This window comes from Mirounga leonina, unplaced genomic scaffold (assembly GCF_011800145.1).
Source record: "Mirounga leonina isolate KUSES-001 unplaced genomic scaffold, KU_Mleo_1.0 Mir_170, whole genome shotgun sequence".
Classification (NCBI taxonomy): Eukaryota; Metazoa; Chordata; class Mammalia; order Carnivora; family Phocidae; genus Mirounga; species Mirounga leonina.
In genome coordinates this window covers 5304976-5321967 of record NW_023270433.1, presented here as the reverse complement: position 1 = coordinate 5321967, position 16992 = coordinate 5304976, and the positions used below count along the sequence as shown (strand labels likewise).

The window sequence follows — 16992 nt, the reverse complement described above, 5'->3', positions numbered from 1 at the left end:
ACAGCTGCGCCCCAGCCTGGCCTGTGGGAATGGGGGATATGGCTGTCCAGCCCAGGCCGCAGGCAGTCCTCTGCACCCCCCCCCAACGGTCCTTAGGGGAGAGGTAGGATCCCCAGGCACCATGGAAGTGAAGGAGGGGGGCCAGGAGGGCCAGGGGAGGCTGGCCTCAGGCCCGACTCAGAAAGATCCAAACAGTCCCTCTGTCTGCTAAAAGGGCTGCAGGAGTGCCGCCTGCCCCTACTCTGTGCCCCCCAAGCACCAGGTGTTTGGACTGGCAAAGTAGAGGGGCCGCCGGGGTGCCGGCCAAGGGAAGTCAAGACACTTAGCCCAGGAGCCAAAGTCCGGGCAGGTAGAATTTGGGGTTGTCCAGTGTGCCCTGCCCCACATCAGCAGAGGTAAACTGGGGCGTGGGGACAGCACGAAGGGGATGTGCAGCCCACCCCAACGCGAGAGCAGGTCAGAGGAGATGCAGGGTGGGGTCGGGCCGGGGATGGGGGAGGTGATGGGGTGGGGGGTGGGCGGACAGCGCGCCCATCTAGCGGTCCTCACGGACCGGCCGGATCTTCATCTCCGAGAACTTGAGCGAGTACTGCCAGCCCGTCCAGGAGGACCATTCGATGCCGTCGGCGTAGGACGCGTGCGCTCCGCGCAGGTACTGCCCGTTGAGGTTGGACGTGTGGCAGTTGCGGTACCACCAGGCGCCGCGGTAGAAGGCGGCGCAGTTGTTCTCCGAGTGGTCGCTGTCGCGGTCCTTGGTGGTGAACCTCATCCCGCTGTGCTTCAGGAGGGAGTCCCCTGCACAGATGTGTGTACACGCAGGTGCGTGCCATGGGGACTCCCCGGACACGCGTGCACACCCGGATACAGCGCCCCCCCCGTACACACATGGCGCTCGCACATCTGCTCCGACACACCCACGGTGTCTGTGCAGCTCGCATGCCGCCACGGGGCCACCTTGGGGGTCCCCGGGCTGTCCCGGGGTCCCGGTGGTCTCTGTCCCTCCTCCCACCTCTTTCATACACTCCCTTTCCTGGCCCTGCCTCCACCTAAGAAGAGCAACCCAGCCCGGAGGACTGCGGCCACCACACTTTAGGGGTCCAGCGGAACCCAAACCCCAGCTGTCCCGCTTCCTGGCTCGGGGCTCACTTTGCTCATCTGCAGAATGGGTGAACAGTTCGGGTCCTGCTGTTTCCATGCTGCTGGGATGAGGACCAGGTGGGACTTGAAGGTGGAGGCCAGAAGTACCAGACCTGGAGTTCCTCTGTCTTCCTGGGTGGGGAGACTGGTGGGCGGCCACCCCCACCTCGCCCTTCCTTTTCCCTGCGGCGGCCCGGGGTCCTACCTGCCGTGCCCGAGTAGTCGGCCACGGTGAGCGGGTACCCGTCTTCCTCGGGGTCCACGGAGAACAAGCCCACGCCGAAGCTCCCATAGCGGGCATAGGCTGTGCCGTTGTCAAAGTCCTCCAGGTCCACGTGGAGCTCATAGGTGGCCTGCGTGGTCAGGGCGTGGATCCTCCTGAGCCCTGGAGTGGAGGAGAGAATGGCCGAAGCTGGCGGGGGGGGCTCACGAGGTGACCCCCACAAGAGGGACCTGAGGAGACCCGAGAGCCAAGCTCACGTGGTTGGCGACAGGAAGGTTTGTGCGGTCAGGCCTGGGCCGCGTCCCTCCTCCTGCCAGCCTGCATTTGGCAGGAAACAGGACTGACGGTTTCTTGTGTTTGGTTTTCTCTGTTCGCTTTAAGTCAGGTTATGCGTTCCAAATGTTTGAGCGGAAGGTTAGTAGAAAGACTCCAGGAGTCAGAAGGAACCTGGAAAATCTGGGTTGGGGGTGACCGCGTCCCTCATCCTGGCTTTCACTCTGGGCTCCAGCCGGAAGGGATCTGGTACTTGTACACACTTCCCTGACCCTGGCCTCCGAGTCTTCGCACATGCTGTTCCCTCTGCCTGGGATACTTTTCCCTACTCCTCCAGGTTAGGTTCTGTTCATGTTCAGGTCTCACCTCAGGAAGGCTGCCTGGCCTCCTGTCCTGGATGAGGACCTCTGCCCACCCCGGGGCTACCCCCCTCGGTGTTTCTCATTCTGTGTCCCCGCTGCCTATTTCCTTATCTGCCTCCACCCAGTGTGGAACCTCACGACTAAATCCCAGCATCTGAGTGCGGCCCGGTACACAGTAGGCGCTCAATAAATGCAGGCACGGTGGCTGAGCAGCAGAAGGTGGGCTCTGAGTCTCCTGCTGTCTCCGGGGTCTGGCCCCCACGCCCCATCGTCCCTCGCCCTCCCTCCCTCCCTCTCTCTCTCACACACTCACAACTCAAGGTGCTTCCCTGCCAGTTTGATTACCTCTTGATTAAGAGGGCGTTTAATTAAAATTACAAGTTATCAACATCGAGTGACATTTCATCAGCCTCTCCCTCCTGAGCTCCAGACGCCCCGCAGGAGGGTCAGGGTGTAGTATAAGCAAAGGGGGTGAGAAGACCGTGCGGCCCCTTCCCCACCCAGGCCAGAGGGAAGCCCGGGCCCGAGTCCAGGTGCAGCACCAAGGGGAAGCCCCTATGAGCCAAGTAACAGCAGTGCCGCGTGGACCCCGCCCAGCCTCTCCCTGCAGCTCCCCCCGCCCCGTCCTACTCTCCCAAGACCCGCCCTGGACCAGGCTTTGAGAGTGGGGGAAAAGAATCTGGAATCTTCCAGCATCCCTGCTGGGCTGGTGTCCCAGCCTTTCTGTGCTCCTCCCTGAGCTCCCCCTCCGGGGGCCCCTGCTCGCACCCCAGCTTGCACACCTGCGCCGCGGGCCTCCTGGGGCGGAGGGGAGGGGCCACGAGGGCTTCACACGCTGTAAAGGGCAGGCGGTGGACAACGATGACCACTGCCCACCAGCCGGATGGCGCTCACAAATGCCAGGCACTGTTCCGAGCACTTCACGTGGCTTAATGAATCCAGTGGAATTTGAATGAGTCCAATTTAATTAAAGAATCCCTGTACAGCTCTTAGAACAGGGCCTGGCCCACTGCACACATTATCCACGTGTTTGCAGCTGCTGTCGTGATCAAAGAGGCAGGGGCTCTGTTATCGCTGTTTGATGGGTGAGGCTGAGGCACAGGGACGTTAAGGGACGGGCCCAGGTCACATGGCTGAGGGAGGGCAGAGCTGGGATTGGAACCCAGGCAGACCTGCCCGGACTCCTTGCCCTTACTCAGTTCTTGTCCAGGACAAATAATCCGATCCAGGGATAGGGCAAGAGGGACACCAGCCCAGCAGGGATGCTGGAAGACTCCAGATTCCTTTCCCCCACTGAGTGGTTGCTGGTGCCCAGGGGCCCACCCTAAGCATGCCATTTCTCTGGGCGAAGCCGTGCTCCGCTCCTGATGCGCCATCCCCATGCCCACGAGGGGCCCCTGGCAGGGTGCCCTGGAGGAGGGGCAGGGTGGGGGCGCTGGGGGTCCTCCGCCATCTTCACCCTTCTTCCCATGAAGGCCGCCACCTCCCTCCCTCGCTCTCCCTCTCTCTTCACTTCCTATGTCTCTCCAACCCCCCACTTCGCTGGGCCCCTGGATGGTGAGCTGAGATCAGACCCCATCACCATCAGAGTTGGAGGAAGAGGGAGCTGGTGGGTTAAAATGGAGAGGAAAACTATTTAAACCCCCAAATCTCATACCATCAATCCCAGATGGATTAAAGAGCTGAACCTAAGACAAACACTCAAAAACATTAAAAAAAAAAAAAAAAAAGGAGTCTTTATAAAACTGGGAGGGAAAAGCAGGGCCTAAAACCCAGAGGATATAAAGGAAAAGACTGGCAAGAATTGGCTACATAAAAGTTTTAAATGTCTAGGAAATAAGCAAAAATTTTACAAAAAAAAAAAAAAAGAGGCTGAAAGATAAATGACTGGGAGTAAATACATATCGTGTGCATCTGACAAAGAATCAATAACCTTAATATATAAAGAGCTCCCAAAACTCAATAGGAAAAGACAAAACACTGGATGAGAAGGTGACAGGGGAGTGTGGAAAAGCAGAGGGAGGGAACGGCCAGGGGAGCGGAGGGCTGAGTTGACATTCTCCTCAGGGCTCCCTGTCTGCCAGGAGCTAATCAAGGCCCCGCTTAAATGCTTCCTCCCGCACCTTCCGTGGCTGCTGATAGATTTCAATTAAGATTCGGTGAGTGGCGGAGTCACCAACACCGCTCCAACAGGGTGGTGAGTGGTGATGCGGAAACAGGGCCCCCACCTGGCCAGCCTCTCCCTATCTTGACACACCCACCCAGGTGGGGGGCGGGGGAAGGGTCTTCCCACCTAGAAGCTCCTTTCCCCCGGCCCCTCCCCTGCCCCTGCTCTCACTCACTCAGTTCAGGGTGTAGTTTAAAGCTTGTGAATCCTGCCCGGGCTTCCTCCATCCCAACACACACACACACACACACACACACACCCCACTCATTCTGAGCCTCCGTTTCCTCACCCATAAAAGGGGAGGACAATGGCAGGGCCACCCACGCTCTTAGGGTGGGTTTGAGGTGTCAGGGCCGAGGTCTATAAAATGGGCTGGGCACAGAGGAGGGGCACAGTAATAGAGACTTGGGGTTATAAAGTTCTGCAGCCAGTATCTGCCCAGTAACAGGATACAGCGGAGGCCAGGACAGAGAGGGTCCTGCCCTCATGGGTCCCAGGGTCGGGGAGACAGACATTAGGCAGTGACACTGTAGATCACCACCCAGGTGCCTCTGCACAGGGCACAGACCCGGTCCCACCTCTGGGACTGACCCCATCTTTCCCCCAGAAGTTCCCCTGAAACTCCTACAGGCAGGCCTGGGACCATACTGACCCCTACCTGGAGCCCAGCCCTCCACCAGCCACATTTGTTCTCACCTCCTCTCACTTGGCCGTTCCCATATACCCAGGCCCAGGCAAGCCAAAGTGGGGCCCATGTGCTGTGGGGTGCATGCGGCTATTAACATGGCATGTCAGTCCCATGCTGTGTGTTATGTTTTATTTTATTTTATTTTATTTAAGTGTATTTATTTAAGTAATCTCTACATCCGACGTGGGGCTCGAACTCACGACCCCGAGATCAAGAGTCCCACGCTCCTCTGACTGAGCCAGCCAGGTGCCCCAATTTTAATATGTGTTAAAAATATAAATGGGGGGCGCCTGGGTGGCTCAGTTGGTTAAAGCGACTGCCTTCGGCTCAGGTCATGATCCTGGAGTCCCGGGATCGAGTCCCGCATCGGGCTCCCTGCTCGGCGGGGAGTCTGCTTCTCCCTCTGACCTTCCCCCCTCTCATGTGCTCCCTCTCATTCTCTCTCTCTCAAATAAATAAATAAAATCTTTAAAAAAAAATATATATATATAAATGGGGGTGACTGCTAACGGGGGCACAGGGCTTATTTTGGGGGGTGGAGAAGATGTCATGGAATTAGGTAGGGGCGAGGGTTACACAACTCTGTGAATATCCTAAAACCCCGTGAATCATGCACTTTAAAACGGTGACTCCCACAGACATATAAAAAAAAAAAAAACCCCAAACCTCACCTCAAGTCCCAACTACCTCCCAAATATATCTAGGACCTCAGACCTGTGATTTTTATGGACGTTATGCTTCAGGATGAAATTATGTAAGATATTCAAATTTTAAAACACCGAGGGGATCTAAAGATAAATAGTAAGTAAATAAGGGCAACGTGAATACAAGCTTTCTGAGCGCATGCCAGCTGTGAGACCTCAGGGACCTCAGGAACCACGGCCTCTCCTTTGGGAGTTATGCCCTTGGCGCCCCAAGCCCACCCCGGGCATTTGCTGACCCCTGAGGGCAGGGCAGTTTGGGGGCTGCTCTGACCCTCCCTGTACCTGAAACTGAGCCCTGTCCCCGCCCCCTACTCACTGGATCCAGGATGGCGACCAGGTCCCAGGGCGTCCCAACGGGGAAAAGCACACACCTCTAAGGGACCCACTCACACTGTCCGCACTTCCTTTGGCTTCCAGCTCCTTGACCTCATTCCCGCTGAACGCACCAATCACCTGTCCCTGCAGCCCCGGAGGGCCTGACCCCCCAGGCGGGGAGGGCGCATTCCCTCGGGCTGGGGCGACGGAGACAGAGGAGCCTGCACCAGGCAGGCGTCATGGCTCTCACCTAGCCAGTGCTCCCCCGTGAGCTTGCCGAAGCCGTCCCGGTACGCCTCCCAGCCTCGGAAGAAGTTCACGGAGCCGTCCTCCCGGCGCTGAAACACCTGCAAAGGATGGAGAGCTGGCGCCAACCGCCCCAGGACCCCCAGCCCCGACGTGCGTCCCCTGCCCCACTCACTCCCTTCAGCCGCCCGCTCGGGGACATCAGGGGCCTGGAGCAGAGCAGGGACTCAAGGGCTTCATGGGGGCCCAGGCAGGACGGACTGAATGCCCCCAGGCCCCCAAAACGTCCCCCCGGGAAGAAATCATGGTGGACGAGGCTGGAGAAAACATGCTTCCAGGCCCACCTCTGCCACCCTGCTGTGGGACCCTGGACTGGTCCCATCCCGGCTTGGACCTCAGTTTCCCCACGGGTCAAATAAGAGGGGTGGGCAAGGGCCCTAATTTCTTTTCACAGGTCAAAACAAAACTGAGCAAAAACCCATTCTCGAGTTTTGAAGAACCGAGGACACAGCCTCGGGAGCTCCGTCTCTCAAAAGGATTCTGCCGGCGTCACATGCACCCTCCCCAGCAGAAGAGGCCCCGGCGGCGGGGGGATCAGCGGGGCCTTGGGGAACCAGAGCCTGGCCACTTCTCCGGGGGGCAGGCGGCAGGAGTCCACAGCCCGCAGGGGTGTGACTCGGGTACCGAGGAGCAGCCCTGCTGCCTCTGTAACTCATTTTAATGACATTCTTGAGTTGGGAGTCAGGAATCCCATCAGTTAAATTGCTTTGAAATAAGTACCACGCTGGCCCAGGCCAGAGCTGCCTTGAGTGTTCACAGGATCCTCTGACAATCCTGTTCCTGGCCGCCCCCCCCTTCCAACTCTTTCTGTGTAACAAGCCTTTTGCTTGCTCATTTGCCGAGGCAGCGCCCGCGCCCCCCCCCCCCCCCCCCCCATCTGTGCCCGTGGACGAGGCGGTGGAGTTTGGCTGCGGCGCCGGGAGCCGCCAGTTTCATTACTAAGCAGCCTGATTTCAGCCCGGGCGCATCATCCACCGTGAGCTTGGCCGTGAGCTTGGCCGCCTGCTCCGCAGCATGCGTCCCCGGGGACCTGTCAGTCACAGCCTCTGGGCAGCTCTGATGTGAGGGAGTGGCAAGGGGATGACACCTCTTTCTTCGTGCCCCACCATCGCAGACCTGGCGGGGCCCTGACAGGTGCAAGTGCTCAGAAGGGACTGGCTGGGGAAGGGACTTCGATCAGGCTCGGAGAGATCTGAGAGGCGCTGGGCCGCGGTATTGACAGCTGGATTGGGACCCCGAGCACGTGCCCTTTGAAAGGCTTAATCCTGGCAGAAGCTCAGACGCTCCCGGGAGAAGTCTCGAGAAGGCAGCGGGCAGCGGGAGCCTGTTTCTGCCGGAGGGGGAGAGAGTCGGGGGCCGGGTGGGGAGCCATGGTGAGGACCTGGGCCCTGCCACTTACAGGCTGGCCATTGCTCTACCTCTCTGAGCCTCAGCTTCCTCGTCTGTATGCAGGGGTCACACCCCATGCCTCCTTCATCCATTCAGATGTTCCACGGAGCATCTCCCTTAGGGCAGAGGGACACAGGGGACCCCCACCCAGATGGGAAGCAGGACTGATCTAAGACGTGGGGAGAGTGGGTATGCCCAGCACGGCCGGCTTCTGGCAGGGAATTCAGAGTGGGCCTAGAGGAAGGGCAGGGTCCTGACCACAAGTGTGGCCGTGTGGCCTGGGGACATCACCCCTCCCCTCTGGGCCTCGTATGTCCTCACCCACTGATAAGCCAGACCTGCCTCCCAGGACCCCAGGGAGGGATACATGGCAGAGCATTGGTCCTGTTAACACCACCATAGTTATTTTGCCTGTCACTACTGTTACGAAGTAGACTGGGGGTCTGCTGGGCTTCCGGGCGCGGGCAGGGCATAAGCCCTGGAAACTGAGACGGACGGGCAGAGTGCCCAAGGTGGGCTGGTGTTGACAGCCAGCCACGGCAGATGCTGGGGCTGGGTCCCTCTCACTGAGCACGTTCTTATTCACCGAATCCTTACCCCAACCCAGTTCTCCGCCCCCCTCGTCCTTACGGTAGACAGAAGCTCCGACACTGGCCAGAAGCCAGGGGACAGTGAGCACGGAGTGGACGGTCTGACCCACCCCTCACGCCCTCAGCCGAAGGCCGGGCTGGACACCCGCAGGCCAATGTCCTACCCTCCACGTCACTCTTATTTGCCACTCACCAGACCCAGGACGTGCCTCCCTGTCCTCCTGCCAGAACTCTTATGCCGACCGCGGACCTTCAAACCCCGTTCTCAGTCCCTCTCTCCCCCTGCCACCCACAGGCAGGGGCCCGGCTGGGGCTCGGCCTGGATGCACGATCGGTGGGTGAGCGCGCGTGCTCGGGGCCCGCCGGGGCCTCCCTGCCTCTCTGTCCACCCGGGCAAAGTACGCTGCAAGCACCCGGCTGTGGCTGACATTCCCGATGACAGAGCTTGAGTCTGTACCAGCTCAGAAGCCCCCGCAACTGGGTGCCCACGTGAGCGCACTCACCTGGGGCTCATGAACCGTGATCCACCCCGTGAACGGCCCAGACACATCCGTGACAATGCTTTGCACAAGTGACATTTAGACTCGCTGACCATGACCCCGGGAAAGGCGGGTGGCATCATGAGACACACACTCACGAGTGTTCATATCGGAAACCAAAACTTCCTGCCACGATCCTTGCCCTTTGAGACACACTGCTCTGGACGTTGCCGGCCTTTCCATGGGCTGTCCTGATTCCTGGGCTGAGTGATGGAGTGAGCCCGGCCCTGGCCAGGATCTCAGACTCGGTACCCTGGCCTCGCCCTCAAGCCAATCACTGCTTGACATGGCCAGCAAGTCCCAAGCGCCCTCGAGGCCACAGACCGGCTGCCGGTTCTCCAAGGTTCCCAGGAGTTTGCTTTCTCTGACTCAGAGGCCCAGGCTGAGCTGCAGCTGGACTTCAGGGACGCTGGCTGGCTGGATGTCACCAAGCAGAAGGCCTTCAATTACAGAGCAGGGATCAGCCAGACGGGAAGACGCGAAGAGGGAGTGAGCAAAGGATGGATGTACCCACTTCCCGGCCATCTGTCCCAACAGAACATGAATCCCCACTTAGGCCAAAAAGAAAAAAAAAAGGGTGGAAAATGGTAGGGAAACAAAAGGATTCCTTTTGAGGCTAAATCTTCATTGGTCCGACTCCTGGGGCGGCTCCCTTGGGCTCCAGCGGCAAAGTGACCGATGCAGAAGGCGAGGCGCCGGCCGCCCTCTCGAGCAGGTGGCACGTAGGAAGACAGACAGAGCATGTTTTCTGGATGCAGATTCTCAAGAGCCAGTGCCGGCCGCCCGGCGTGTCTTCCAAGTACTGCTTGGGGGCTCTGCCAAGGGAGGGATGGGCCCACATGGTCCTGCAGATGGTGCCGGGCGGTTCCTAAGGAAGGAGCGGCTGCATTTGGGGCGGTGGTAAGCGGAGGGGGGGGGGCAGCGGAGGGGCCGAGGGTCCTGTGTTTGTCAGCTGGGCTCCAGGGGCCTGCCTTGTGCTCCACAGGGTCCCATCTCTGCCGGGACCCCTTCCTCGGAGGGGCCCTGTCCGACTGGCTCCTTGTCTGCCATCGTGCTTATCCTTGGCGCCTGAGCCTGGCTCTGTGGTCTCCCCAGCACAGAGGGCTTTGTGCTCCCATTTGGCAGGTGAGCCGGCTAAGGTGGCCAGGTGGGGCGACCTCTGCAGAGTGGGGGCACCCCAAGGCTGAGGGGGCGTACACTGCTCCCCTAGGCCCGTGAGGCTACCCGGCCCTCAGCACGGCCGAGCTGGGCCACAGCCTCAAGAAGTGCCCTCGGCTGGCATCCAGGGGACCAAGTTCCACTGGGGCTCCAGCTGATAGGCTGGGCGTCCACCGAAGTCTGGGCTTCTCTCTTCTGCCAAATGGAAAGCTTGCTGCTCCAGGCGCTTGTGTGCAGTCGTGGGGCCGGGCAGCTCCTAACCTGGCAAGCTCCTTCCATCCCTACACCTGTTTCCTCATCTGTAAAATGGAGGTCATGCAGCTCCTACCCACAAAGATTTGGTAACAGGAACAGGCGCTGGTTGATACACATTAGTCCGTAATGGTGACACTTGTGGGTACATTTGCGGGAGCTCAGAGGAGGTTGAGCCATCTGCTAGGGTGGGCTCCAGGAGGGCTGCCTGGAGTAGGAGACGCTCTGCTGAACTGCACATTGAGCAGGGTCTTGGCAGGTGGTCAGAGAAGCCAAGAGGTGGGGGCTGGGTGGGTCCAAACCCTATGAGATGGGGAGGGAGTGTCTCTGCCACTTTTGAAGGGTCCCCAGGAGGCAGCAGCTGGGACCTTCCCTCGACTCTGATGAAGCTGAGGCAGAAACCATTTGCAGGCAGGATCTTGGTTGTGCAGCTCCAGGGCCCACGAGCCGCCCACACCTCCTGGGCAGGCGATTCCGGGAGGGGCGCGAGGGGGCGCTGTGGCCCAGGCGGATTTTTGTTTCTAAGGAACAAAGAACCTGGATGTGCAAAGTAGCCCTTCAGAGGCTACTGTGGAGGCTGCGGCTCCTTGAATCCTTTCTGGACACCTCTGGGCCGTGCCCCTGGGGTGCTCTCCGGGCTCGCTGGCAAGAGCACAGGTACAGAAGGCCCGGAGTTCGAATCTCGGCTCCGCCTCTCACAGGCCGCGTGACCTCGGATGAGTCACGGACCCTTTCCAAGCCTCAGTTTCCCTCTCTGTAAAGAGGCGCCAGCAGCAGTTCCTTTGTCACCCCTGCAGGGTTGCAGGGAAAACGCGCAATGAAGTAAAAGCGTAAACGGGGCGCACACAGTAGGTCTAACCAACGTCCCCTCCCTCTCCCTCAGAACCAGCTGCCAAGCCCAGAAGGAAGCGGGCCTCCTCCTTGTTTTTGACTGGAAATGGTACCCCCAGGCTTGGAGCCCCGCCATGCTTCCCAGGCTTGGCAGTCGGTGCCGGCCGGCTCCTGGCAAACGCTGCTCAGAGCTGCCATTTATCAAACGCTGAGCTACCGGGCTGAGCGTCCGCGTGTGCTACCCCGTTCTACGTTAAAAGTTTACAAAATCCAACTGCTCTGGATGGAGGCCAGCTTTCTCCGAGCGGATCGCTCAAGGGGATGCGGGGCCGGTCACCTTGCTCATGTATTAGGGTGTGCAGCCCTAAGGACTCCCCAGGGCAGTGGGGAGCCGGTGCCGAGCCGGGCTATGGCTCGGGGACACCGTGGCCCACTGATGTCATGGCAAGTCCCCCTGCCACCACCGCCTCTGTCTTCAACAAGGACCGGCTGAAGCCTCAGCCCACGGACGGAGGAGGCTCCCACAACCCTGCGGTCCAGCCTCCCTGGCTTTTCATCTCTCCCTGAGCCGGATCCCGCTGCCAGGCTGGGCTCCACTTGGTGGTGGCTCCTTTGATGTTTTGCAAGTGAGGGAAGGATTTTCCTCCCTTCCTGGGGAGCTCAGGTGGGGAGGGGACGGTTTCTCTCACAGCAAAGCCAATTAGCAGCATATCTGAGCCGCTGACCTCGCACAACAGTAAAACGCCTGGCAGAGTGTGGCCACCGTGCAGAACGGGGTTTGGGCCACTCAGCTCGTGGTGCTGGGAGCAGGCGGCTGCGCCGTGAGTCCCAGTGGGGGCGCCGAGCAGAATCGATCCTCCTGCGGGGTCCTGCGGCAGGAGATGCTGAACTGGACCTGATTCTGGTGACCCCGGCGGTAATTATGCAAAGGCGAGGGAAGGGGTTGGCAATCAGGCCTGGTGGCAGCAACGCTAAGGGCAGATGCCGATGGGGACAAGGCTGTGCCGCAGGGCAGAGAGGTAGGGAAGTTGGGCGGGGGGCATCTGTTGATGCCGAGCTGGACCCTCCTTCTGACCACCCAAAACCCACACCAGGCCCCAGCAAGGCGGCCACACAAGATACAAGGGCCACACTGGTGGTTGGGCGAGGAAGGGGAGCACCCCAAGAGGGGATGCGACCTCCCAGTCTCACACGGCCGGCGGGGAGGTGAGCTGGAAACGGCCAGCCTGGTCCCACGCATCACCTTCCCGATGAGGAAATCTGGCCTCTGTTTTGACGAGTCTTCCCTTTAAACACACTGCTTGACTGTAAGATCCTGCAGGAGGGAGCCAGGTTCCTCTGTTCGCAGGGATTCCCCAAGGCTCAGCGTAGACCCCTGCTCCCCCTGCTCCCCGCTCACCAGGGAAGAGCCTGCGAAGGATTCTGACTCTCTCGCCACGTGGACGGTGCTCTATCAGCCTCACTGAGCAGGTGAAAAAGTGAGGCTCAGTGAGGTGAAGTGTCATCACCCAAAGTGTGACAAGGGACAGCAGGCGGACAGGTAACCGCTCGATCCCACCTTTGGTACAAAGAAGGAGCATGATGGGTGGGCCCCGGTGGTCAGAGAGGCCTCCCAAAGGAGGCCCCTCCCCAGAGTCGCAGGTCAGCAGGACGCAGTCCTTCCTTCCTGCCTTCCCTCCTCCTTTCCTGGGGCAGGGATGGGGTGAGTGCCCATGTCAAGTTCAGGAGTGGCCTTGACAATCGGCGTGACCCTGTATGGCCTGGGTCGCTGTGGGCTTTGGTGAGTGTGGAGAGAAGGCTTGGGTTCAGCCAAGGCCAGTGGCCACATCAGCCAAAAGGCCACCTTGAGGCGTGTGCCCACCCACCTCTGTGGCCTCCCCACCCCAAGGAGCCACATGTGGCCTCTTCCCACCCGGCAGTTCCTACTGTCCGCAGCCACAATTCAGGGCCCATAGAATTCACACTCCCCGAACTACTTCCCCCACCAGCCGCCATGCCCTTGGCCCAAGTCTGAGTCACTCCCCACCCGGGGGAATCCTGAGGGCGGCAGGAGCCCAATCAGCACTCAGGACAAAGCCTGTCTCCTGATGTGCCCGCACAACCTCACCTGACCCAGCCCCTGCCCACCTCCCCCCTCTCGTCCCTGGCCCCTCAAGCTCCATACACCAGCAGAGCAGAGCCCACGCGGACCCAGACAAGGCGCCGCCACGTCCCTGCAGACCTCTGCACGTCTGTTCCCTTTGCCTGGAATGCTGTTCTCTCCTCGTCCCCCAGCGCTTGGACCTCCCTGTCCAGAGGCTTCCCTGGGCTGCCCCAGGCTGGGTTAGGGGCTCTCCTCTGGGCTCCCCCATCCCCCCCAGCCCTATAGCCCTCACACAAGTCAGCTCATCTGCCAGCTCCCCACCAGGCCAGGAACTTGCTGTTGGATCCTCTGGCCTGTGGTTGGTGCTCAGCGGTTGGATGATTAAGGGCCACCGTGTGATGCCCAGCTCCACACACACGCGTGAAGCTGGGCCTCGGGAGGTCTGGGCGCTGCCCCAGGCGGGCTGCTCATTTGCTAGGTGGCCTTGGACACATCTCTTCCTTCTCTGAGGCTGCTCAGCCAGGCTCCAGGGGTTGGATGCATGCCAGGCCCTGGTATATAAGCCATGAAGTGGCCAGGGCTGCTGAACCCCCTCCTTGCCCGGGCTGGTCTCGCCAGGAAGCAGGCTCTGGCTGCAGCGTCCAGCCCCAGATGCCCTGTCCACTAAGGAGGGCCACCCGGGGTCAGCACTCGAGGTCTGGCAGCTCAGACAGAGCCTAACGAGGATGGATGGTACCAGGGTTCAGAGAGGCGGCAGCGAGCTCCTTCCCAAACAACAATTGAGTTTCCGAGAGATTCCGTGTGGCAGGGAGGTGATCCTGACAGATGCCCAGAGGTATCTGGGCAAAGATTGCTTTTGATGGAAGCCCAAATGGATATTAACGTTTATCGGCCTCGCAAACACTTCTCAGCCGAGAGCGGCCTGCTTTCCACAGCCCCTGATCCAGGTGTCTGAGCGGGAGGGTGGGGGGGGCGGGCAGGGGGCTGCTGGCATTCCTCATCGTCTCCCCTGTAATGGTCCCGGAACCCCAGGCCGCGGGTATTACCATCCTCCCAGCCCAGATCCTGATGGACTTCCCGGGAGACTAGCTTCAAGTCCACCCACAGGGAAGATGCAGAGCCCGGGCTGGTGCCCGAGTCTTTCATTAAGCCTGTCCTGACCCTTAATTCTGATTTCTGGGCTTTGGCTGCTACGTTGGTGCAGTTCTGCCTGCCGAGGAGTTCCCAGAGACAAATGCCATAACTCAGATGTTCAGAGTTAGGAAAACAAGAGAGCTTTTAGCCCCCAGACGCGGATCCAGTACATTTAAATGCTCTCCTGTGGAGCTTGAAGAGATGTTTGCAGGTATGTCTGTCCCTGGGTCTTTGGGGGATTCTCAGGGGCTCTCGTGCTGGCTCTGCCCTCTGAGTGCACTCGCCTGGCCCACCCCCCCCACCCCCCGCCACCCACCTGCCTCACTCAGGCCTCCCCTGTCTCTCCCCGTGCTCGGGAAAGCCGACCCCTTTCAGAACCGATGCGGGCTGCCTGCACCCCCATGTCTCACCATGCCTTCCCCCGGGGAAGCTTCCCTCTCCCCTCTGCCTGGCCATCAACACACCAAAAATCGCACCACGCTCCTTGGTGAGAACTGGGGGGCGGCCAGGGCCAGCTTCTCCTCATGCCCCAAGTGCCAAGGGCAGAGACCTGGGGGCCCACCTGGGCACCCCTGGAAAACAGCTGACCCCATACCCTGCTTCAGGCCCCCATGACTGTCCCCTGGACGGCGGTGGACGCCCTCTTGGCAAAGAGCTCAGTAAGGGGCGGGGTCACACACATCCTTGTCATGTTGGCTGGCCAGTGCCTTGCGTCGGGCGTGACCCATTGTTCTAAATAGTGATCGGGCCACTGATGGGCCTGTGCTGAATGCCCCACAAGCATTCGGCGGAAGCCTTGGTCAACCTGGCTGTCCTTCCCCATCGTCTGAGATTTGGGGAGGGTCGTAGGCCTGTGGCCCAGGCCCCACCCATCAGAACAGCCACTGGCTCAATGGCTGGGGAAGCCAAGAGGCAGGGACACAAGGGATCTCTTTCAAAGGAACCGCAGACTGCACCCCAGGCCCGCACCCATCTTGGGGGTGTCCGTGCCCAGGTGTGGCTGTGCCCAGGGGCTCCTCACCAGCAGCCCTGGGGCAGTGGGGTTCCCACCACGTCACCCCTGGCCAGGTCTAGGGGGCTCCATTCCTGGCAGCATGGCCCTGCGCTGATTTTTCTGGCCTCCCAGCCTCCCTCCAGGACATTTCCTTTTCTGCTTAAATCGGCGATTTTCTGTTGCTTGCGGTTAAGATCTCTCCGTGAGGCAAGTGGGTATCCCCATTTTACAGCTGAGGAAACTGAGGCTCAGAGAACTTAATAACTTCCCCAAGATCACACAGCAGGACTGGGAGCCACCCCCATGTCCGTCTGTGGATGTTGCAGCCCAAGCTCCCCGCTGCTCTGGCAGAGGCTTGATCACAGGCCTGTCCACAGCATGAGCCAATGGCCTCCTCCTCTACTCTCTCCCTGCTCTGCTCCAGGACGCACAGTCAGGTTACAGCTCCTGCAGACAGTTCTTAAGCCACCTTCCTCTCTCCAGCACCCTCAGTAACTCCCCAGTGCCCGCCCCAACCCCGCAGCCTGGGATATTGATGCTAGTCTCACCTCTTCACACGCCACCCACCCTCGTTGACTCTTCCCTAAGGAGGCCACGTGCTTCCTACATCCCAGGGCCTTGTTAGGTTGCTCCCTCTGTCCGGAACACCTTTTCTTTCCTTCCCACTTACTGCTCTCACCAGCCTCTTAAGGCTTATCTGAAAAGCCGCCCCTTCTCCAGGAAGCTTGCACAGAGCCTCCCCTACCTCTGCTTACCGTGACTTCTTCCACCCCAAATCCTCACAGACTCCAAGCTCTCTGGGAGGACTGCGGCAGGGATTTCCCCATCTCTGTGCTTCCCCAGCACACAGTAGGTGCTCAAAATTATCTGCCCATTTTTTAAATTAAACGTGAAGCCAAGAACCATTAAAGAGTCAGTTTTACGAGCCCTGATTTCCATTGTCACTGGGCATCCCAACCACGGCCAACTTGGGGAGGCTGAGCAGCTTTCAGGGTGGCAGGCAGATGTCCAGGGACAGTGGTACAGGTTGTTCACTGCTCTAGGGCACCCAGCCCACATCTGTTCTCCTTGTCAAGCCCAGTGCCCCAGTGGGCCAAAAGGAAAGGACATGCATTTTTAATTTACACGAAGTCACCCAATGGCCGGTGGCAGCCCCGTTGAAGCCCAGCCCCCGAGGCTGAGCTTCGGGAGAGGGTTGGAAGGCCACTGATTTGAGGGGGAAGGGACAGCAAGCTCACTTCCTATCCCAGCTTTAGAATGGGGGGTTAGTAAAACACGGCCGACAGGATGACTCCTGCCTGCTGCCTGTTTTTAAATGGCTTATGAGCCAGGAACATTTTTAAATGGTTTTTAAAAAGCAAAAGAAAAATATTTTAAAATATCTTTTGAATAATATTTGAAGAACGCACGAACATTTTATGAAATTCACATTTCAGTGCCCACATGTGTTACTGAGATGCCGCCAGGCCCGGCATTTCCCTTTGGCCTGTGGCTCCGGTGCCCGCACGAAAGCTGAGGCCAGGAGCCGTCACAGAGGCTGTGGGAGGCGACACGCAGACCCTGCTCTACAAGGGGCTTCCCCGCTGGTGGATCGACTCCCCGGGGAATCAAGCCAGGGGCCTCTCCCCACCGCTCCGCCCCCTTCCCAGCTCCGGGGAGATTTCGGGGCCACCTGTGGTCACCCCACCCTGCAGCCCTCCATTGGCCGTGGGGACATTTCGTCACCCCTACTTCCTACCCAGGCAGGAAGTCACAGCAGCTCCTTGCTGGGAAGCCACGGGGGTCTCTGCTCCCTGCAGGCGCCTTCCCCCCGCTTTTCCCCTTTGATCTCCTGCACACATGCCATA

At 59.6% G+C, this 16992-nt stretch overlaps 1 protein-coding gene across 1 annotated transcript in view; it reads right to left on the bottom strand.

Annotated features, from left to right (window-relative positions):
• Positions 1–535: 535 nt before the first annotated feature.
• The window catches only part of FIBCD1 (fibrinogen C domain containing 1), a 30729-nt gene continuing 14272 nt past the window's right edge, over positions 536–16992 (bottom strand). The window contains exons 5-7 of the mRNA XM_035016650.1: positions 6120–6216; positions 1343–1522; positions 536–795 (exon numbers count right to left, since the gene is read on the bottom strand). Coding sequence (XP_034872541.1) covers positions 536–795; positions 1343–1522; positions 6120–6216 — 537 coding nt within the window. The remainder of the gene's footprint in view (positions 796–1342; positions 1523–6119; positions 6217–16992) is intronic.